At 42.1% G+C, this 17,120-nt stretch overlaps 1 protein-coding gene across 1 annotated transcript; it reads right to left on the bottom strand.

Moving 5' to 3' along the window:
• Window positions 1-10,674: 10,674 nt before the first annotated feature.
• Window positions 10,675-14,916, bottom strand: C10H15orf61 (chromosome 10 C15orf61 homolog). Its single transcript, XM_070762758.1, has 2 exons — window positions 14,523-14,916; window positions 10,675-12,082 (listed from the first exon to the last, which is right to left on the bottom strand). Exons 1-2 carry the CDS (start codon window positions 14,905-14,907, stop codon window positions 11,955-11,957), a joined length of 513 nt encoding a protein of 170 aa, XP_070618859.1. The 5' UTR covers window positions 14,908-14,916; the 3' UTR covers window positions 10,675-11,954.
• Between the last annotated feature and the right edge of the window lie 2,204 nt (window positions 14,917-17,120).

The following is a 17,120-nucleotide window of genomic DNA, read 5'->3' as shown; positions in this document are numbered from 1 at the left end:
GACCGTTCTATCTATCTATCTATCTATCTATCTATCTATCTATCTATCTATCTATCTATCTATCTATCTATCATCTATCTATCCATCCATCCATCCATCTCTATCTATCTATGTTTTAGATATTTTTAGATATTTTCACATATTTTTTAAATATTAGATTTGTTTATTGTATACTGTTTTGTTGTTGTTGTGCGCCGCCCCGAGTCTGCGGAGTGGGTCGGCATACAAATCTAATAAAATATAATAATAATAATAATAATAATAATAATAATAATAATAATAATATCTATCTACCCACCTACCAGCACAATTCTGCTACTGCACCTGGGCAGGTAGCAAAATCGCGCAGACATGCACACATGTATGCTATACACACATATATACACAGATGTATACATACACACATGCATGCTAGCGGAGTGGGCAAGGGTCTGAAATTTGATCATTTGACCACAGGGATAGATTTATTTACTTTTATAAAAGGACACATCTTTCAATCAAAATGGGTTAGTGGGAAAAGATGCTAGCAGACTCCTGGTTCTTTGTTAGCCAAGAAAGGGCCTGTGCAATTTCTTCAAAATTTCAGCTTGAAGCCAATTTGGTGATTCTAGTTGATTGTTTTCTTAACTTCAGGGTGGATTAGAATAGAATAGAATAGAATTTTATTGGCCAAGTGTGATTGAACACACAAGTAATTTGTCTTTGGTGCAGATGCTCTCAGCGAACATAAAAGAAAAAGATACATTTGTCAATGTTAAGCTTGCCATTTGAGGAATTCTGGGATTTGGAGTCCACTCATCTGAAATTGACTGAGGTTGAGAAACACCCAGCCAGCTGCAACTTTTCAGTCTTTTTAGTTTACTTTATTGTCATTGCACCTTAAATGCTATCTGCAGTGTACATTGTAACTATAAAAAAACACAAGCAAACATCCTTCACATTCGATACAATTGAATTGAAAACCCGATATTGCATTAGTATTGCACTGTACAGTAGAAGAATCCAATATAGTTATTGCCCTGGGATAGAAACTCTTTTTCAGCCTATTTGACCTTGTTTTATTATCCTGTACCGTCTGCCGGAAGGTAATAGTTCAAGAAACAGGGTGCCCAGGATGAGATGGATCTTTACAAATGTTTTGAACTTTCTTAAGGCAGCGGGAACTATAAAGCTCTTCCAAAGAGGGCAACCAATGATCTTCTGGGCAATGACGTTGACCCTCTGGAGCGCTCTCCTCTCTGCCACTATGCAATTGGCAAACCAGGCACAGGGGCAGTAAGTTAAATTACTCTCTATAGTGCAGCGATAGAAGGTCGCCAGCAGTTTTTCATTCAGTTTCCTGAGAAGTCTCATATAGAAATCACTGACATAGAGACATGATTTCTAGAACAGTGCTTTGTCCAGGTTGGAAATATCGCTCTGGGATGAGCAGCTTCGTGATTTGAAGCTCTGGTTTTCTTGTACTTGCAGTTTATTTTTTATAATGAAATTCTTGTGTATTGTTTATTTATTTAATTGGATTAGTATGCCACCCTTCTCCGAGGACTCGGGACGGCTCACAACATATACAAAGACACAATAGCATAGTAAGCCAATTAATATCCATAGAAATAATCTTTAAAACAACATTTAAAAATTCTAAATTTAAAAACTTTCATTAGCATTCATTCAATAAAATCATGCTAAAAACATTAATTGGTGAGGGGGAGGATCTAGTAACCCCAGGCCTGGCAACAAAGATGACTTTTTAAACTCTTTCAAAAGGCAAGGAGGGTGAGGGCAATGCGAATCTCCGGGGGGAGCTGATTCCAGAGGGCCGGGGCTACCACAAAGAAGGTTCTTCCCCTAGGTCCCGCCAACCGACATTGTTTGACCGAGGGGATCCTAAGAAGACCAACTCTGTGGGACCTCACTGGTTGATTCATGCGGCAGAAGGCGGTCTCGGAGATAGTCTGGTCCTATGCCATGTAGGGCTTTATAGGTCATAACCAACACTTTGAATTGTGTCCGGAAACAGATCGGTAGCCAATTCAGTCCATGGAGTGATGACAAGATATGGGCATGTCTTGGAAGGCTCAAAACCGCTCACGTAGCTGCATTTTGGACGATCTGAATGATTGACTTACCCCAAAGATAGCTAACTAGTAACAGGTTAATATACAGCATACAGATAAATCATGCCAAGTAAGCTGGTGAGCACATGATTGCCAGTTTAACCTCTTGCTCTTAGCTAGAACAATAGAAGATCTGAATAAGCAAGTAGCCTTTACCATAGAGACACAGAAGGTAGGCAAATAACCTTTTAGACTTAAATAGGGAAGAATAATAAGATGCTTTATTAGCAAGATAGGTTTGCCTATCATTGCAATAATTGGCAAGGGCCTACAGTCTCAGGTAGTATAATATACGAGCCAGGGTGGCGCAGCAGGTAGAGTGCTGTACTGCAGGCCAGTGAAGCTGACTATAGATCTGAAGGTCAGCGGTTCAAATCTCATCACCCGCTCAAGGTTGACTCAGCCTTCCATCCTTCCGAGGTGGGTAAAATGAGGACCCGGATTGTGGGGGGCAATAGGCTGGCTCTGTTAAAAAGTGCTATTGCTAACATGCTGTAAGCCGCCCTGAGTCTAAGAAGGGCAGCATAAAAATCAAATAAATAAATAAATAAATCTCTGCTGGGCCCATTTGACCAGGGCTGCAATGTGAACGCCCCAGATCGGCTCCTATTTTATGACAACACCCACCTATTCTGGTTTCTGATAGAACTTTAGCAATTACAAACAACTCTTATTAAATGCATCATTTCATGAATAAAGAAACTCCGTTTATTTCTCTGCTCTCCTGTAATTCAAACACATTCCATACCGGCACTCCGCCCGTTATCTCTCTTAGCTGCATTTCTCACATTCCTTCTGCTCCACTTAACAAGATTTATTTTCCTAACAGCATAACTTTGAAAAACAGCAGAACTGACTGTTAACAACACAGAATACTTTTGCTTACTTTAGCGTGGCAAAAAACACATCCATTTTCGCTTTGGCAACATTGAAACTCCACCCTTCTTCTCCACTGACCCCGACGTGCCAAATGCATCACTACAGTATTTAACCCATTCCTCTCCTTCTTCCAGACCTCTGTTCTCTACGTTTTTGGGCCCTTCTGAATTTAGGGTTAACCCAGCGAGCGTCTGATTCTCCCTCGCTAGATCCTGAACTCATAGCCCCATCCTGTGGCTAATCTCCCACCTGTTCTACTACCTGTAACCCCGGGCCCCCCACTAATTCATAAACACTATCTGAATCCGAGTCCTCAATATCTTCATCATCTTCCAACTGATCAGAAGTATGTACAACAACACCCAGAAATTTAAAACTGGCCACTTGCTCCATCCACAGCAAGGGCTGGATGTCTGATCTATTCCTTCTATATAGTGCACTATAAGCTCCTTGATCTTATTGATGCTAAGGAACAGGTTATTGTTTCCATCCTCCAAAAGCCACCGTTTCACCTTATCTCGATAGATCAGCTGGATGAGCTTCCACAGACGAATATGCCAGTCATGCAACGTCTTGCAATTATATATACATGTATTTTACTTTAACACCCATCATGTGCAAGCCTGAGGTGTCTTTCCGATTTCCCAAAATATTCCCTGCGTGGGTATGGATTGCACAAGCTTAAAACATTCCCCAACTTTCCTCAGCCGGCTTGAGGGGCTTTGTAATTGTTTTTGCCGACCTATAAATTTTTGAGTAACAACAAAATTATTGTGATTTTTCTTATTAAATTATTCATATATTCCGAAGCATGTATGTAACAAGGGCCATGAATCAAAAGGCATATAATGACTCTATCTTGGAGTCATTTCTTCAAAGAAAAACTCAAATAGATTTATGTATACAAGTTAACTAAGAGACCATGATTTTAATAGTGTTCATAATTCTACCTGCTCCTTCCCAAGCTTCATACAGTCTTTTTAAAAAGTGCTACAGTTTTTAAATGAATTGTAAAATTCAGAGCTTTCCTTTGGGGAGACAATTGCTTTCCATCATATTTAGCAGTTGGGTCTAATTGGTACTATCGCAATCCCTGCAATAACAACTTTGTCAGGAAGTAACCCAGAGCTCATAAACTGTGCTTAAAAGGATGCAAATATCTCTAAGAGAAGTCCTGGCTAAGTATTTTGTATCTTTGAAATAAAAGCAAGATGTTGCCATTGTACATCATTGATCTTTTTATTTAGTTGTCTGTTACAGTCCACAGAAACATTTATTTATTTATTTATTTATTTATTTATTATTTATTTATTTATTTATATTGTCCATACACAATGAGGGTTTTAGTGGGTATATTATCTCAGGGACCGCCTTCTGCCGCACGAATCCCAGCGACCAGTTAGGTCCCACAGAGTGGGCCTTCTCCGGGTCCCGTCAACTAAACAATGTCGGTTGGCGGGGCCCAGGGGAAGAGCCTTCTCTGTGGCGGCCCCGGCCCTCTGGAACCAACTCCCCCCAGAGATTAAAATAGCCCCCACCCTCCTTGCCTTCCTTAAAACCCACCTCTGCCATCAGGCATGGGGGAACTAAGATAATCTTTCCCCCTAGGCTTCTACAATTTATGCATGGTATGTTTGTATGTATGATTGGTTTTATAACAAGGGTTTTTAGCCGTTTTTAGTATTGGATTTTTACATTCTGTTTTTGTCACTGTTGTTAGCCACCCCGAGTCCACGGAGAGGGGCGGCATACAAATCAAATCAAATCAAATCAAATCAAATAAATAAATAAATACTGTAAATACACATGGTAAAATACATGATGGTTATAGAGGAGATACTCATAATAAAATATATCTAAGAAAGAATAGAAAAGAAGATATAGTAATAGAACATATCAATGAAAGAATAGAAGAAGAGATATAGGAATAGAAGAAAGGTATAGGAGATATAGGAGAGCAATAGGACAGGACAGAAGGCACTCTTGTGCACTTGTACTTGCCCCTTACTGACCTCTTAGGAATCTGGATAGGTCAACCATAGATAACCTAAGGGTAAATTGTTGGGGGTTTGGGGATGACACTATGGAGTTCGGTAATGAGTTCCATGCTTCTCAGGTGAGACTAGAATTCAAGGGCCCCATGCCTCACTTCCTCGAGAGATACTTGCTGGGATTTTCATTGGCAGGATAGTGGTTCAGTTTTTTCATAAACATAGCACTGTTATTTATGCTTGTATTATATATAAAAAAATTGTAAACAGAACAATGAAATGCCCTTTATCCAGGATATTTTTTTTGCAATTCAGTACAAATCTTTGTATACCAGTCTTTCACAGGGCTCCAGCCAATTCACAGTAATAACAACAACATACATATTTTCATTTAGGTTATTAGTATGAGCCAGATTATATTTAATTATCTACTGCAATTATAGCCTTATTTTTCGTGGAAATAAAACCTTACAATAGGTTTCCAAATACAGTGTTCCCTCGATTTTCGCGGGCTCGAACTTCGCGAAAAGTCTATACAGTACCACAATTTTCCAAAAATATTAATTAAAAAAATATTTTGCTGTTTTTTCGCCTATACCATGGTTTTTCCCGCCCGATGACATCATATGTCATCGCTAAACTTTTGTCCGCCTTTAATAAATATTTTTTAAATAAACTTTAATAAATAAACATGGTGAGTAATAATCTAAATGGTTGCTAAGGGAATGGGAAATTGTAATTTAGGGGTTTAAAGTGTTAAGGGAAGGCTTGTGATACTGTCCATAGCCAAAAATAGTGTATTTACTTCCACATCTCTACTTCGCGGAAATTCAACTTTCGCGGGCGGTCTCGGAACGCATCCCCCACGAAAGTCAAGGGAACACTGTATTTCAAACATGTTTTCAACACTCCTGATTGATTAGTGTTGTTCAGATTTCTTCTCAAGACACGAAATGCCAAAATACATGTACTAGTTTAAAAGACCCCTGTGAAATCAAGAAAGAAATCAATAATATTTATTTCTTTGCTACTAATTCTGAAACAGGCATGGGATACATTTTACTTTATCTTGACTTCATTTGGCTCTCAGGTTTCAAAAACTGAAGGGGCGAGTACAAGTGCACTAGAGTGCCTTCCGTCCCCTGTCCTATTGCTCTCCTATATCTCCTATACCTTTCTTCTATTCCTATATCTCTTCTTCTATTCTTTCATTGATATGTTCTATTACTATATCTTCTTTTCTATTATTTCTTAGATATATTTTACTATGAGTATCTCCTCTATAACCGTCATCATGTATTTTACTATGTGTATATATATAGATATATATCCACTAAAACTCTCATTGTGTATTGGACTAAATAAATAAATAAAATGAAGTGATTGCAGGTCAGTCTAGATGACAGACCTCCGTGCTGTTTTTGTCAAAGTCATTGTTCCCCGCCAGGTGTTGCAACACCCCAAATTCTCGGGCAAAGACCCACCCTTTGGCTGGAGCATAGAGCTGGAGTCTCCATATATCTGGGGAAGCCAGGGGGTTCCGTCAAATGGCTTATTCTATGTTTCTGCATTTCTAACTTAAAATGTCCTGGTTGAAGTTTAGTTCTGGAATTAAAAGAAATGCCCAAGAGGGCTCTCCAATCGATCTTTACGCAAACATCAATGCTTGAGACTATTACATATTGGCATTTGTAAGTATTAATGCAAGCCTGACATTTCCATTAACACGTATACACAAAACATCCAACAAATTTCAGCTTTTTGGATTAGTAAACAATACTCCATGGACGAGGCTTCTGTTAATAATGTTTCTTATTGTTGGAAAATCTCTAGTGGACAAATTTGTCAAACATACAAAAGGTCTAAAAGTGAAATATAGTAATTAAGACTCTCACTTTATTGATTGGGGAGCTTAAGTAATTTTTCATTACTAACGTAAGATTTAATACATAAAAGTAGTTAAAGATTCTGCCTTGGCACTAGCTATTAGCATGTAATTGAACTAGTAAAAAAGATCAGTTTAACCTATGTTGATTACCACCTTAGCTTTGAAAGGCAATTAAGGATCTCAATCATCGCAACAAGATTTGATTGTGTGGCCCTTATTGGACATCGATCTTTTAGCAAAGCGCAGTTACATTTTCCGTTAATTTACAGTAGCAGTTTAACTCTGGTACCTTAGACCATTGACCCAGATAAGATGTCAGGCTAAGTACTGTACTCCTTTAGTTTAAGGTGCTCCCACCACTCATCCCTCTTTAAAAGGGATACCGAAATAAGTCCGATATCTATCAAGCAGGCTTAGGCGAAGGTTTCGGTTACTGGCACGGCGTTTCATCAGGCTAAATTCCCTTATGTTCATCCTCTCTCTCTCCCCCATTGCTTTTCTAAGCACTGCCCTTCTACCAAAGGAAAGAGATAATGAAAGCAGGGGAGAAACATCCAAACACAAAGAGGAGCAACTATTGTGTTTCAAAGGATCGCGTTTCCTGAAAGGTCATGGAGTCCGGGCATCTTAAATGCATTTTGAAGAGGTATTGAAAATATCTGCCCAGCCGTTGTATTGCTAATGACGCTGGAGGGCCAGGAAGGAGGAAAGGGGTGAGTGGGAGGTTTGAACAGGATAAAAAAAAACCCGAGAAATAATTGGCAACATGGAATTGGGGGTGGGGGAAGAGGACTGAAAGAGAAGAGTCAGGACATTCCCAAGGATGGAGTGGGGAAGATTTTAAACAAACAAAAACTAACCACTTATCAGGACATGGAATCAAAAGTAGACATCCAAGTGGTGTTTATGTCACTTGGGTTCAATATTTATTTATTTGATTTGTATACAATACATAGAAACATAGATTGACGGCAGAAAAAGACCTCATGTTCCATCTAGTCTGCCCTTATACTATTTCCTGTATTTTATCTTAGGAAGCCGGGGTGGCGCAGCAGGTAGAGTGCTGTACTGCAGGCCACTGAAGCTGACTTGTAGATCTGAAGGTCAGCGGTTCAAATCTCATCACCGGCTCAAGGTTGACTCAGCCTTCCATCCTTCCGAGGTGGGTAAAATGAGGACCCGGATTGTGGGGGCAATAGCCTAGCTCTGTTACAAAAGTGCTATTGCTAACATGTTGTAAGCCGCCCTGAGTCTAAGGAGAAGGGCGGCATAAAAATTGAATAAATAAATAAATAAATATGTTTATCCCAGGCATGTTTAAATTCAGTTACTGTGGATTTACCAACCACGTCTGCTGAAAGTTTGTTCCAAGCATTTACTACTCTTTCAGTAAAATAATATTTTCTCATGTTGCTTCTGATCTTTCCCCCAACTAACCTCAGATTGTGCCCCCTTGTTCTTGTGTTCACTTTCCTATTAAAAACACTTCCCTCCTGGACCTTATTTAACCCTTGAACATATTTAAATGTTTTGATCATATCCCCCCTTTCCCTTCTGTCCTCCAGACTATACAGATTGAGTTCATTAAGTCTTTCCTGGTAAGTTTTATGCTTAAGGCCTTCCATCATTCTTGTAGCCCGTCTTTGGACCCGTTCAATTTTGTCAATATCTTTTTGTAGGTGAGGTCTCCAGAACTTAACACAGTATTCCAAATGTGATCTCCCCAGCACTCCATATAGCGGGATCACGATCACCCTCTTCCTGCTTGTTATACCTCTAGCTATGCAGCCAAGCATCCTACTTGCTTTCCCTACCGCCTGACTGCACTGTTCACCGATTTTGAGACTGTCAGAAATCACGACCCCTAAATCCTTCTCTTCTGAAGTTTTTGCTAGCACAGAACTGCCAATACAATACTCAGATTGAGGATTCATTTTCCCAAAGTGCATTATTTTACATTTGGAAACGTTAAATACCTTATTTTATACTACAGTAGATGTGAAAACAATCTTGCATTTTCCTATCTCCTGCAAGTAACATATTGCCAAGGTCAGATTTGTGTGTGTGAAAGGAGGACGAAGCAGCTTCGCATTTGAGATTTATGAAAAACAACCACACAAGACATAACGTGAATTATTTTAGACTGCCATGAGTTCACACACTGTAGCATGCCATCAAATGATCTCCTTGGTTTAACATGCCGTAAGAACTCTATCACAGCAGCTTGTAAATCATGGGACACATCAGAATTGGGAGAAAACCGCCAATCTGGGTCATTAAACAGATCACAGGTAAAACAAGACTGACAGACCCCTCGAGTGGAGTCCACGAAAATCATTCCTAAGACCTGCTCAGCTTCTGCTCGAAGCCTCCAGTGTGGGAAAGCTTATAGTTTTTTATTTATTTATTTATTCCAATACACAATGAAGGTTATAGGGGATATAGTAGAGAAGAAATACGAGATATAGGAGAGACTATAGGACAGGGGACGGAAAGCACTCTAGTGCGCTTATGTACGCCCCTTACTGACCTCTTAGGAATCTGGAGAGGTCAACCGTGGATAGTCTAAGGGTAAAATGTTGGGGGCTAGGAGCTGATACTACGGAGTCCGGTAATGAGTTCCACGCTTCAATTAGTCATCACTAATTAGTTCCTACCTCTTGGAATTGTCCCAAAGATCTACTTGGAATTGGATTTTCTCTCATTGAAAACCATTATTTCAGGTCCTCCATTCCAGAGGTCTCCAACCTTGTCAACTTTATGACTTGTGGTCTTCTACTCCCAGAATTCCTCAGGCAGCATGCGCTGTCTGAAGAATTTTGGGAGCCGAAGTCCGTAAGTCGTGAAGTTTCCAAAGTTGGAGACCCCTGCTCCATGCTGAACAAGAGAACAGCCTTGAGGCCTTCAGGCACTCAATCAGATAGCATGTTGCCTCTTCCCAAAGATTACAACCAACCTGTCCCACTAGGGCCTGCAGGACGGGCTGCTCCAGAACTGGTCTGTTGGGACCCTCAGGTGGTGGAAGTCAAGAAGAGACTACTTGGCTGTGGCACCTGTCCTTTGGGTGATCAGATGGAGCCTGGCTTTGCTGGCATTTTGCAAGGTCTTCAAGAAGTGGTTTTTGTCCCTGGGCCTGGAGATCTAGGTGTGTAGCAGAGCTGATACAATCACTGTGTTAAATTTGTGTGGGCTTTCTAGCCCAGTTGAAAGTATTTGTGCATTTTTAAATACTGTACTGTTTATTGGTTTTAATAATTGTGAATTTCAGATGGGTAGTGACACAAACTGAAATAATAATACCTGCCTCAGCAACAGTCCTAAGGGTTTTTTTTTATGATACCTACCCAAATTCATTCCCAATAGAATTAATCTATCCCATCATCTACACTGGGATACCCCACATCAACTGAACAAGGCACCTTCTGTTTAAATAAAAATAGTCACACAGAGCCCCTAATGATACTATTATTACATCTTGATTCTGCCCTCATCATCTTCCAAGTTCATCTGTCACCATGATCAACTCTTGAAGTACCAGAGATCCATTGATTAAAAAGAAATTTTCTTATTACATTTCCCTAATTGTTGCACCATGAGAGCCCCAAGCAAGACTCTGCTTGCTGTTAATGCTGCAAACACTGTCAAATTCCAGGGAATCAATAGAGTAGTTTGTCAAGGAGATTCTCCAAGGAGGGATGCCCACCGCTATATAGACAAGGAGTCGCGTTCCCTCCACTTATCGAAAAACAGGTAAGCAAAGTCAGCACTCTCCATTATCAGAAATCAAATAAGCTGCAGCTAGTGAACGTGCCACTCCAAGGGGAAGCTTTATTTATTGCGTGGTAATTAAAAAACATTTTATCAGTCTTGTGTTGAGACCAAACCTTTAAAGAAGAGTATTGACAATATCGGGAGCAATGAACAAGCAGTATTTGACTTTAACTTATGAGCTGCACTTATTTAATTCTGCCCATTACTGGGAACATAAGTTCCAGCCAATCTAGCAAAATGCTAATAGTCACTTTTATTATTAATGAAGCTTAATGTAACACACCAGCTACTCCTCTGGGCGAACTATTTATTTAACTTGCATTAGGAATATCCTTTGGTATCAAATATATTTGATTACAGATTTAGAGCTGCAGTTAAAACAAATGTACTACTTGACTTCTGAATGAAAACAATTCACAATTCAATGAATTGTTGATGATTTCAAGAAATATACTTACACAAAATCTAACAAGAGCCTTTTGAAAAATAAATTATATTTCCTCTTACAATCCTAATGAAAATAACTTGCTGAAATAATTTAAAATGAACATGTTATGCATACTTTTTGATCTGTTTTCATAACTACATTATTTCTGCAACACTTTTATCATGAAAACTTTGGAAGTCAAGAGTTTGAAAACAAACTAGTGACTGAGTGAATATAATTTTCTACATTAAGCACGTGACAAAGTCATATTGTGTATTAATTACTTCTAAATCATGTTAATTCAAATAATAAAGCACACTTAACTATTTTTCATTTAAAGCAATAAGATTGAACAGGTACTTAATTTAGGCCACACCATAATAACTGTAGCTGGCTGCAGGTACAAGACCAATCTCCACATTCAACCCTCTGAAATTTCAGGCAATTCTCCCCCAAAACTCTGGATTTTAATATAAACAACTTCTATTTATCAGAGAGGACTGAACCTCTGCTTTGAATACCAGTTATATCTTTTTAAAAATTCATTAAGAAGAAACATATTGCTTTTAAATTGTACTTAAGAATTGGATAATGAGGTAAGATAGAAAAAAATCAGTGTTTTAATTAAGAGGAGAAAGTCAGCTTTGGATGAAAGAAGTTAATTCAAATAATTTCCCAGAGTTTTGTTTGGTTTTGCATTTGTGCATAATTCAACATGCATTTGATGTTCTACAGAGTCAAAAAAAAGTAATATGTTTCAACAATAGGGACATGGCTTGAAAAAATACATATACTGTTTGCATAAGAATGTTGACACGGCACAATATAGTAGAAATATTCTTTTCTATTCTTGTTCAGCACAATAACAGCTTTTGAAACCAAGTTCAGTACATGGCGCCTTCGTCTTCTTTATTCAGGAAGTAAATAGTAACTGGGCCACAGCACGTCTGAACGGTCTCGGTGACACGAGCAAAGCACCAAGAACTAATTCCATATAATAATGTTGGGATTCCTAGTGCAAAAAGAAACAGGTTAAGAGTCGCATGACTCACTATTCAGAATAGTTTTACCAACAAACTCAGGATACAGAAGGAAAACACAATAAGTAAGAAGACCCCAGTTGGCTTCACCAACAATTTTAGGCTAAACTGTCGTTTGTTCAAAACTAAGTGCTGGATTGCATTGGCTGCCGATCAGTTTCCGGTCACAATTCAAAGTGTTGGTCATGACCTTTAAAGCCCTACAAGGCATGGGACCAGATTACCTCCGGAACCACCTGCTACCGCACGAATCCCAGCGACCGATAAGGTCCCACAGAGTTGGCCTTCTCCGGGTCCCGTCGACTAAACAATGTTGTTTGGCGGGCCACAGGGGAAGAGCCTTCTCTGTGGCAGCCCCGGCCCTCTGGAACCAACTCCCCCCGGAGATTAGAACTGCCCCCACCCTCCCTGTCTTTCGTAAACTACTCAAGACTCATTTATGCCACCAGGCATGGGGGAGTTAAGATATTCCTTCCCCCTAGGCCATTACAAGTTATGCATGGTATGTTTGTGTGTATGTTTGGTTTTATTATAAGGGTTTTTAGTTGTTTTATTAATTGGATTTCTACATGCTGTTTTTATCATTGTTGTTAGTCGCCCCGAGTCTGCGGAGAGGGGTGGAATACAAATCCAATAAATAATAATAATAATATGAACCCAGAACCAATGTAAGAAAGAGCCTTTATGTAAAGAAAAAGATCTTAGTTGTGAAAAGGTGGTATGAGCGACTGCTAGGAATGGCTCCATTGTTGAACATCACCTTGCCAAAAAATAAAAAAAAAGGAATATAAGTAATCCTTGATTTACAACAGTTCATTTAGTAACCAAATTACAAAGCACTGAAAAATGGGACTTATGAGAGTTTTCCAGAATTATGACCTTTTGAAGCATCCCCATGCTCATGGGATCAAAATTCGCATGCTTGCCAACTGCTTCATGTTGATGACCGTTGCACTGTCCAGGGATCACACCCTTTTGCAACCTGACAAGCTGAGTCCATGGGGAAACCTGATTCACTTAACAACCAAATGACTGCTTTGCTGGCTGGGGAATTCTGGGAGCCGAAGTCCACCAGGCTTAAAAGTTGCCAAGGTTGGAGACCCCTGACCTGGATGGGGAATTCTGGGAGTTGAAGTTCACTAGGGTAAAAGCTACCAAGACCCCTGACCTAGCAGACCTTCAGGCCACTCAGTGCCCCATCATTTAGCATCCTTTTCTGGCAATTTAAAGCAGGGGGTTTATTTATTTACTATTTTATTTATTTATTGGATTTCTATGCTGCCCCTCTCCGAAGACTCGGGGAGCGCCAGCAGTGTCCTCGCCCCCCCCCCGATAATTATGCGCCATCCTTCAAAAGGGGCGATAGTGGGAGAGCAAGATTGCGCTAATGCAGTGTTTCCCAACCTTGGCAACTTGAAGATATCTGGACTTCAACTCCCAGAATTCAACGTGAATGTCAGCCATCCAATTGCCCATTGATTTCTACAGCCTATCAATAGCATAGTGTAATATATGCAAATATGTAGCTATCATGGCATCGGATCAGAATATCTACGGGACCGCCTTCTGCCGCACAAATTCCAACGACAAGTTGGAAAGGCCAACTCTGTGGGACCTGAGTTGGCCTTCTCCGTGTCCTGTCATTTGGCGGGACCCAGGGAAAGAGCCTTCTCTGTGGCGGCCCTTACCATCTGGAACCAGCTCCCCCCAGAGATCAGAATTGCCCCCACCCTCCTTTCCTTTCATAAGCTCCTTAAAACCCACCTCTGTTGTCAGGCATGGGGGAATTGAGATATTTCTTCCCCCCAGGCCTGTACAATTTATGCATGGTATATTTGTGCGTATGTTTGGCTTTTAATAAGGGTTTTTAGTTATTTTAAATATTAGATTTGTTATATGTTGTTTTATTATTGTTAGCAGCCCCGAGGCTATGGAGAGGGGCGGCATACAAATCTAATAAATAAATATCATTTACATTGGCATGCTTCTTAACTTATTTACTCTTGTTAGAATAATATGTTTATATTATCTTCAAATAGTTTTATTTTCTTACGTTCGTTCACTTCAACAACGATTAATTGAATCTTTCATCCATTCAGATCTAGGATGTGGGTTTTTTGAGGGTTCCCTTTTTTTTTTTGAGCAGTATATAAAAAACCCAGTAAATCAGTGTTTCCCAACCTTGGCAACTTGAAGATATTTGGACTTCAACTCCCAGAATTACCCAGCCAGCATTCGCTGGCTGGGGAATTCTGGGAGTTAAAGTCCAAATATCTCCAAGTTGCCAAGGTTGGGATACACAGCCGTAAATTACAATACAACCCGGTTTCTGCGGGGCAGGCGCCGGTTGAAGCAGAGCCACCCACCCGCCCCAGAGGATCCGGGGGGGGGCGGGGGCGCCGCCGCGCTCACCCAGGTTGAGCAGCTTGAGGGCGGCCAGGAGGGCGTCCTGGGTCTCGAGGTCCTGGCGGGGCCCGCGTGAGCAGTGGTACTTGACGAAGGGGAAGCAGCCGGTGCGCAGCACGTGGTAGTTAGCGCCGCGCACCGCCCAGTTGAAGCTGGAGAGGCCGAACTGGTCGTTGCGCACCGCGCTGTACTTGACGCAGAAGGACGTCCAGGGGGGCAGCCGACGCTGCAGCAGATGGAGGGTCAGCACCTCCGAAGCGGCCGGGCGCGGCGGTGGCGGCCGGAGCCCTGGCGGCCACAGCAGGGCCCGCAGCAACCCCGCGTGCAGCCGCCCCAGCGCTCGCCCCAAGCTCCGCGCCAAGCCTCCCATGCGCCGCCCGCTAGCGCGCATGCGCCGACCCTGCGTGCGCGTCCCCGGCCGGCGGCAGGAGGAGGGAGCAGCGCCGTCGCTTAGCAACGTTAAGCCTGCCCGGACTTCAAACTCCCTGCTTTGCTGACTGGGGAATTCTGGGAGTTGAAGTCCGCCAAGGCTGCAAGTCGCCAAGAAGGTGGGGGAGGGACAGGCAACCCTGGCATGGCCTGTGCGCGTGAGCCGTGTTGGGAACGTTCGCTGGTGTGTGTGTATGCGGGGGGGGTGGAGCGCCAGCAGTGTCCTTGCCCCCCCCCCGATAATTATGCGCCATTCTTCAAAGGGGGCGATCCTGGGAGAGCGAGATTGCGCTAATGCAGCGTTTCCCAAGCTTGGCAACTTGAAGATATCTGCACTTCAACTTACATTGTCGGCGAAGAGAATGCAGTGGCTTGTAATGTGATCGAGGGGGTTGCTGAAGGGACCCTTGCTTGCATTTGGTTGTTCTCTGCCCACCCAGGGCCTGGCCCAGGATAAGCTCTTGTAGGATGGGTGCAGGAGGAGGACCTCAATTGGGGAGTGAGGCGGAGTATCGCTTCTAGAAGGACTGAGCCAGGGCTTCCCTTGGGAGGAAATGGGGCAACTCACCACGGGGCAACCCACTATGGGACAAGTCAACAATTTAATTATTTAAAATATTTTTATCATTTGCATTTCACTTTGTCTCCCTCCTTTCTTTAATGATTCTGTTACACTTCTTGGATAGGAGTGTGACTCTTACCTTGCACTGAGTTGTCCTAGACCCGCATTCGGAGGCGCATCCAAGACACACCACTGCTCTGTTTGGCCCTGGAAAGCCACCCCGGGTGTCCTTCTCTGCGGGATTCTGGCCACCACAAACCCAGAGAGACACAGACATCTGGATGTGGCTAGAGATGTTCTCCAGAGCAGAGGTCTCCAACCTTGCTGACTTGTGGACTTTAATTCCCAGAGTTGAAGCGAAGCTGGTTGAGGAAGTCTGAGAGTTGAAGTCCACAAGCCTAAAAGTCACCAAGGATGGAGACCCTTTCCCTGGAGAACATCTCTAGCCATGTCCAGAAGATATATCAAGGACAGACACAGGGAAAGGGATCAAGAATGACTGGCTGCAGACGAGGGTGTGTGCTGCAGCTCTACAAATAGAAGGGAAAAGTGGCTGACAGCAGGATTTGTGAAATAGGGTTAAGATTTGCCAAGTTTTCCATCCCTGGAGAGTTTTCAAAAGAGAGGAGATATTTGTCCGCCACTTCTGATTGGCTCAAGCAGGTTCTGACAGGTTTTGGAGAACCAGTAGCGGTAATTTTTAGTAGTTTGGAGAACTGGCAAACACCATCTCTGTCTGGCTCCAGAGTGGGGAGGGAATGAGGATTTTGCAATATCCTTCCCCTGCCACACCCACCAAGCGACACCCACGGCCACGGAACCGGTAGCTCAAGGCCTAGTAATGCATCATAGCCCAGGAGTTGGGAATCCCTGACATAAAAGACTAGAAGTAATCCTTGACTTACAGCCGTTTACTTAGTGACTGTTCAAGGTTACAAAAAAAGGGTGACTTATGGCCATTTCTCACACCTACAACTGCTGCAGCACCCCCAAAGTTCAGACACTTGGCAACTGGCATGTATTTCTACAATGACATCTGTATTTCTTACTTCCTTGATGTTGCCTGGATCTGTGTGGATTTGATTCCGTGTTACAAATCAGCAATCGGTTTAAGGCAGCGGTGTCTAAGTCAATGTCATTGAGGGCCACATCAGGGTTGTGTTCAACCTCATGGGGTGTGTTGTGTGTGGCCAAATGGCATGGCCAGCTCAAAGTCACCCATGTCGGGGGTGCCTGTGGTGGCCTGAACGCTCCCAAGCTCCATTTTATTACTATTATTTATTATTATTCATTAAATTTGTATGCCGCCCCGTCCGTAGACTCGGGGCGTTTTCAGCTGCGATGGCCTCCTGCAACCCTCTGCAAGAGAAAATGGAGTTTGGGAGAACTGCCCACGGCCCTCCTGAGCTCCATTTTTGCTAGCAGAGGCACGGCAGGCCAGTCCATAATTGTTTCCAGGGCAGCCCCATGGGCCAGATCTAAGCACCCTGCGGGCCAGATCCAGCCCCAGGGACTTGAGTTTGACACCCCTGGTTTAAGGCCATCTTTTTCAAACTTCAAGTTATGTGAAATTCAACTCCCAGAATTTCCCAGCTGGCCAAGAGTGAAAAATA

This window comes from Erythrolamprus reginae, chromosome 10, assembly GCF_031021105.1.
Source record: "Erythrolamprus reginae isolate rEryReg1 chromosome 10, rEryReg1.hap1, whole genome shotgun sequence".
NCBI lineage: Eukaryota > Metazoa > Chordata > Lepidosauria > Squamata > Dipsadidae > Erythrolamprus > Erythrolamprus reginae.
Note: the sequence above shows the minus strand (reverse complement) of the source record. Positions and strands in the feature narration are given on the sequence as shown.

Bases quoted from the DNA above. Each gene is read 5' to 3' on its own strand.
- C10H15orf61 (XM_070762758.1), bottom strand. From the start codon at position 14,907: ATGCGCGCTAGCGGGCGGCGCATGGGAGGCTTGGCGCGGAGCTTGGGG. The intron at 12,083-14,522 runs GTGAGCGCGGCG...TTTTTGCACTAG, and splicing joins CCTCAAGCTGCTCAACCTGG to GAATCCCAACATTATTATAT.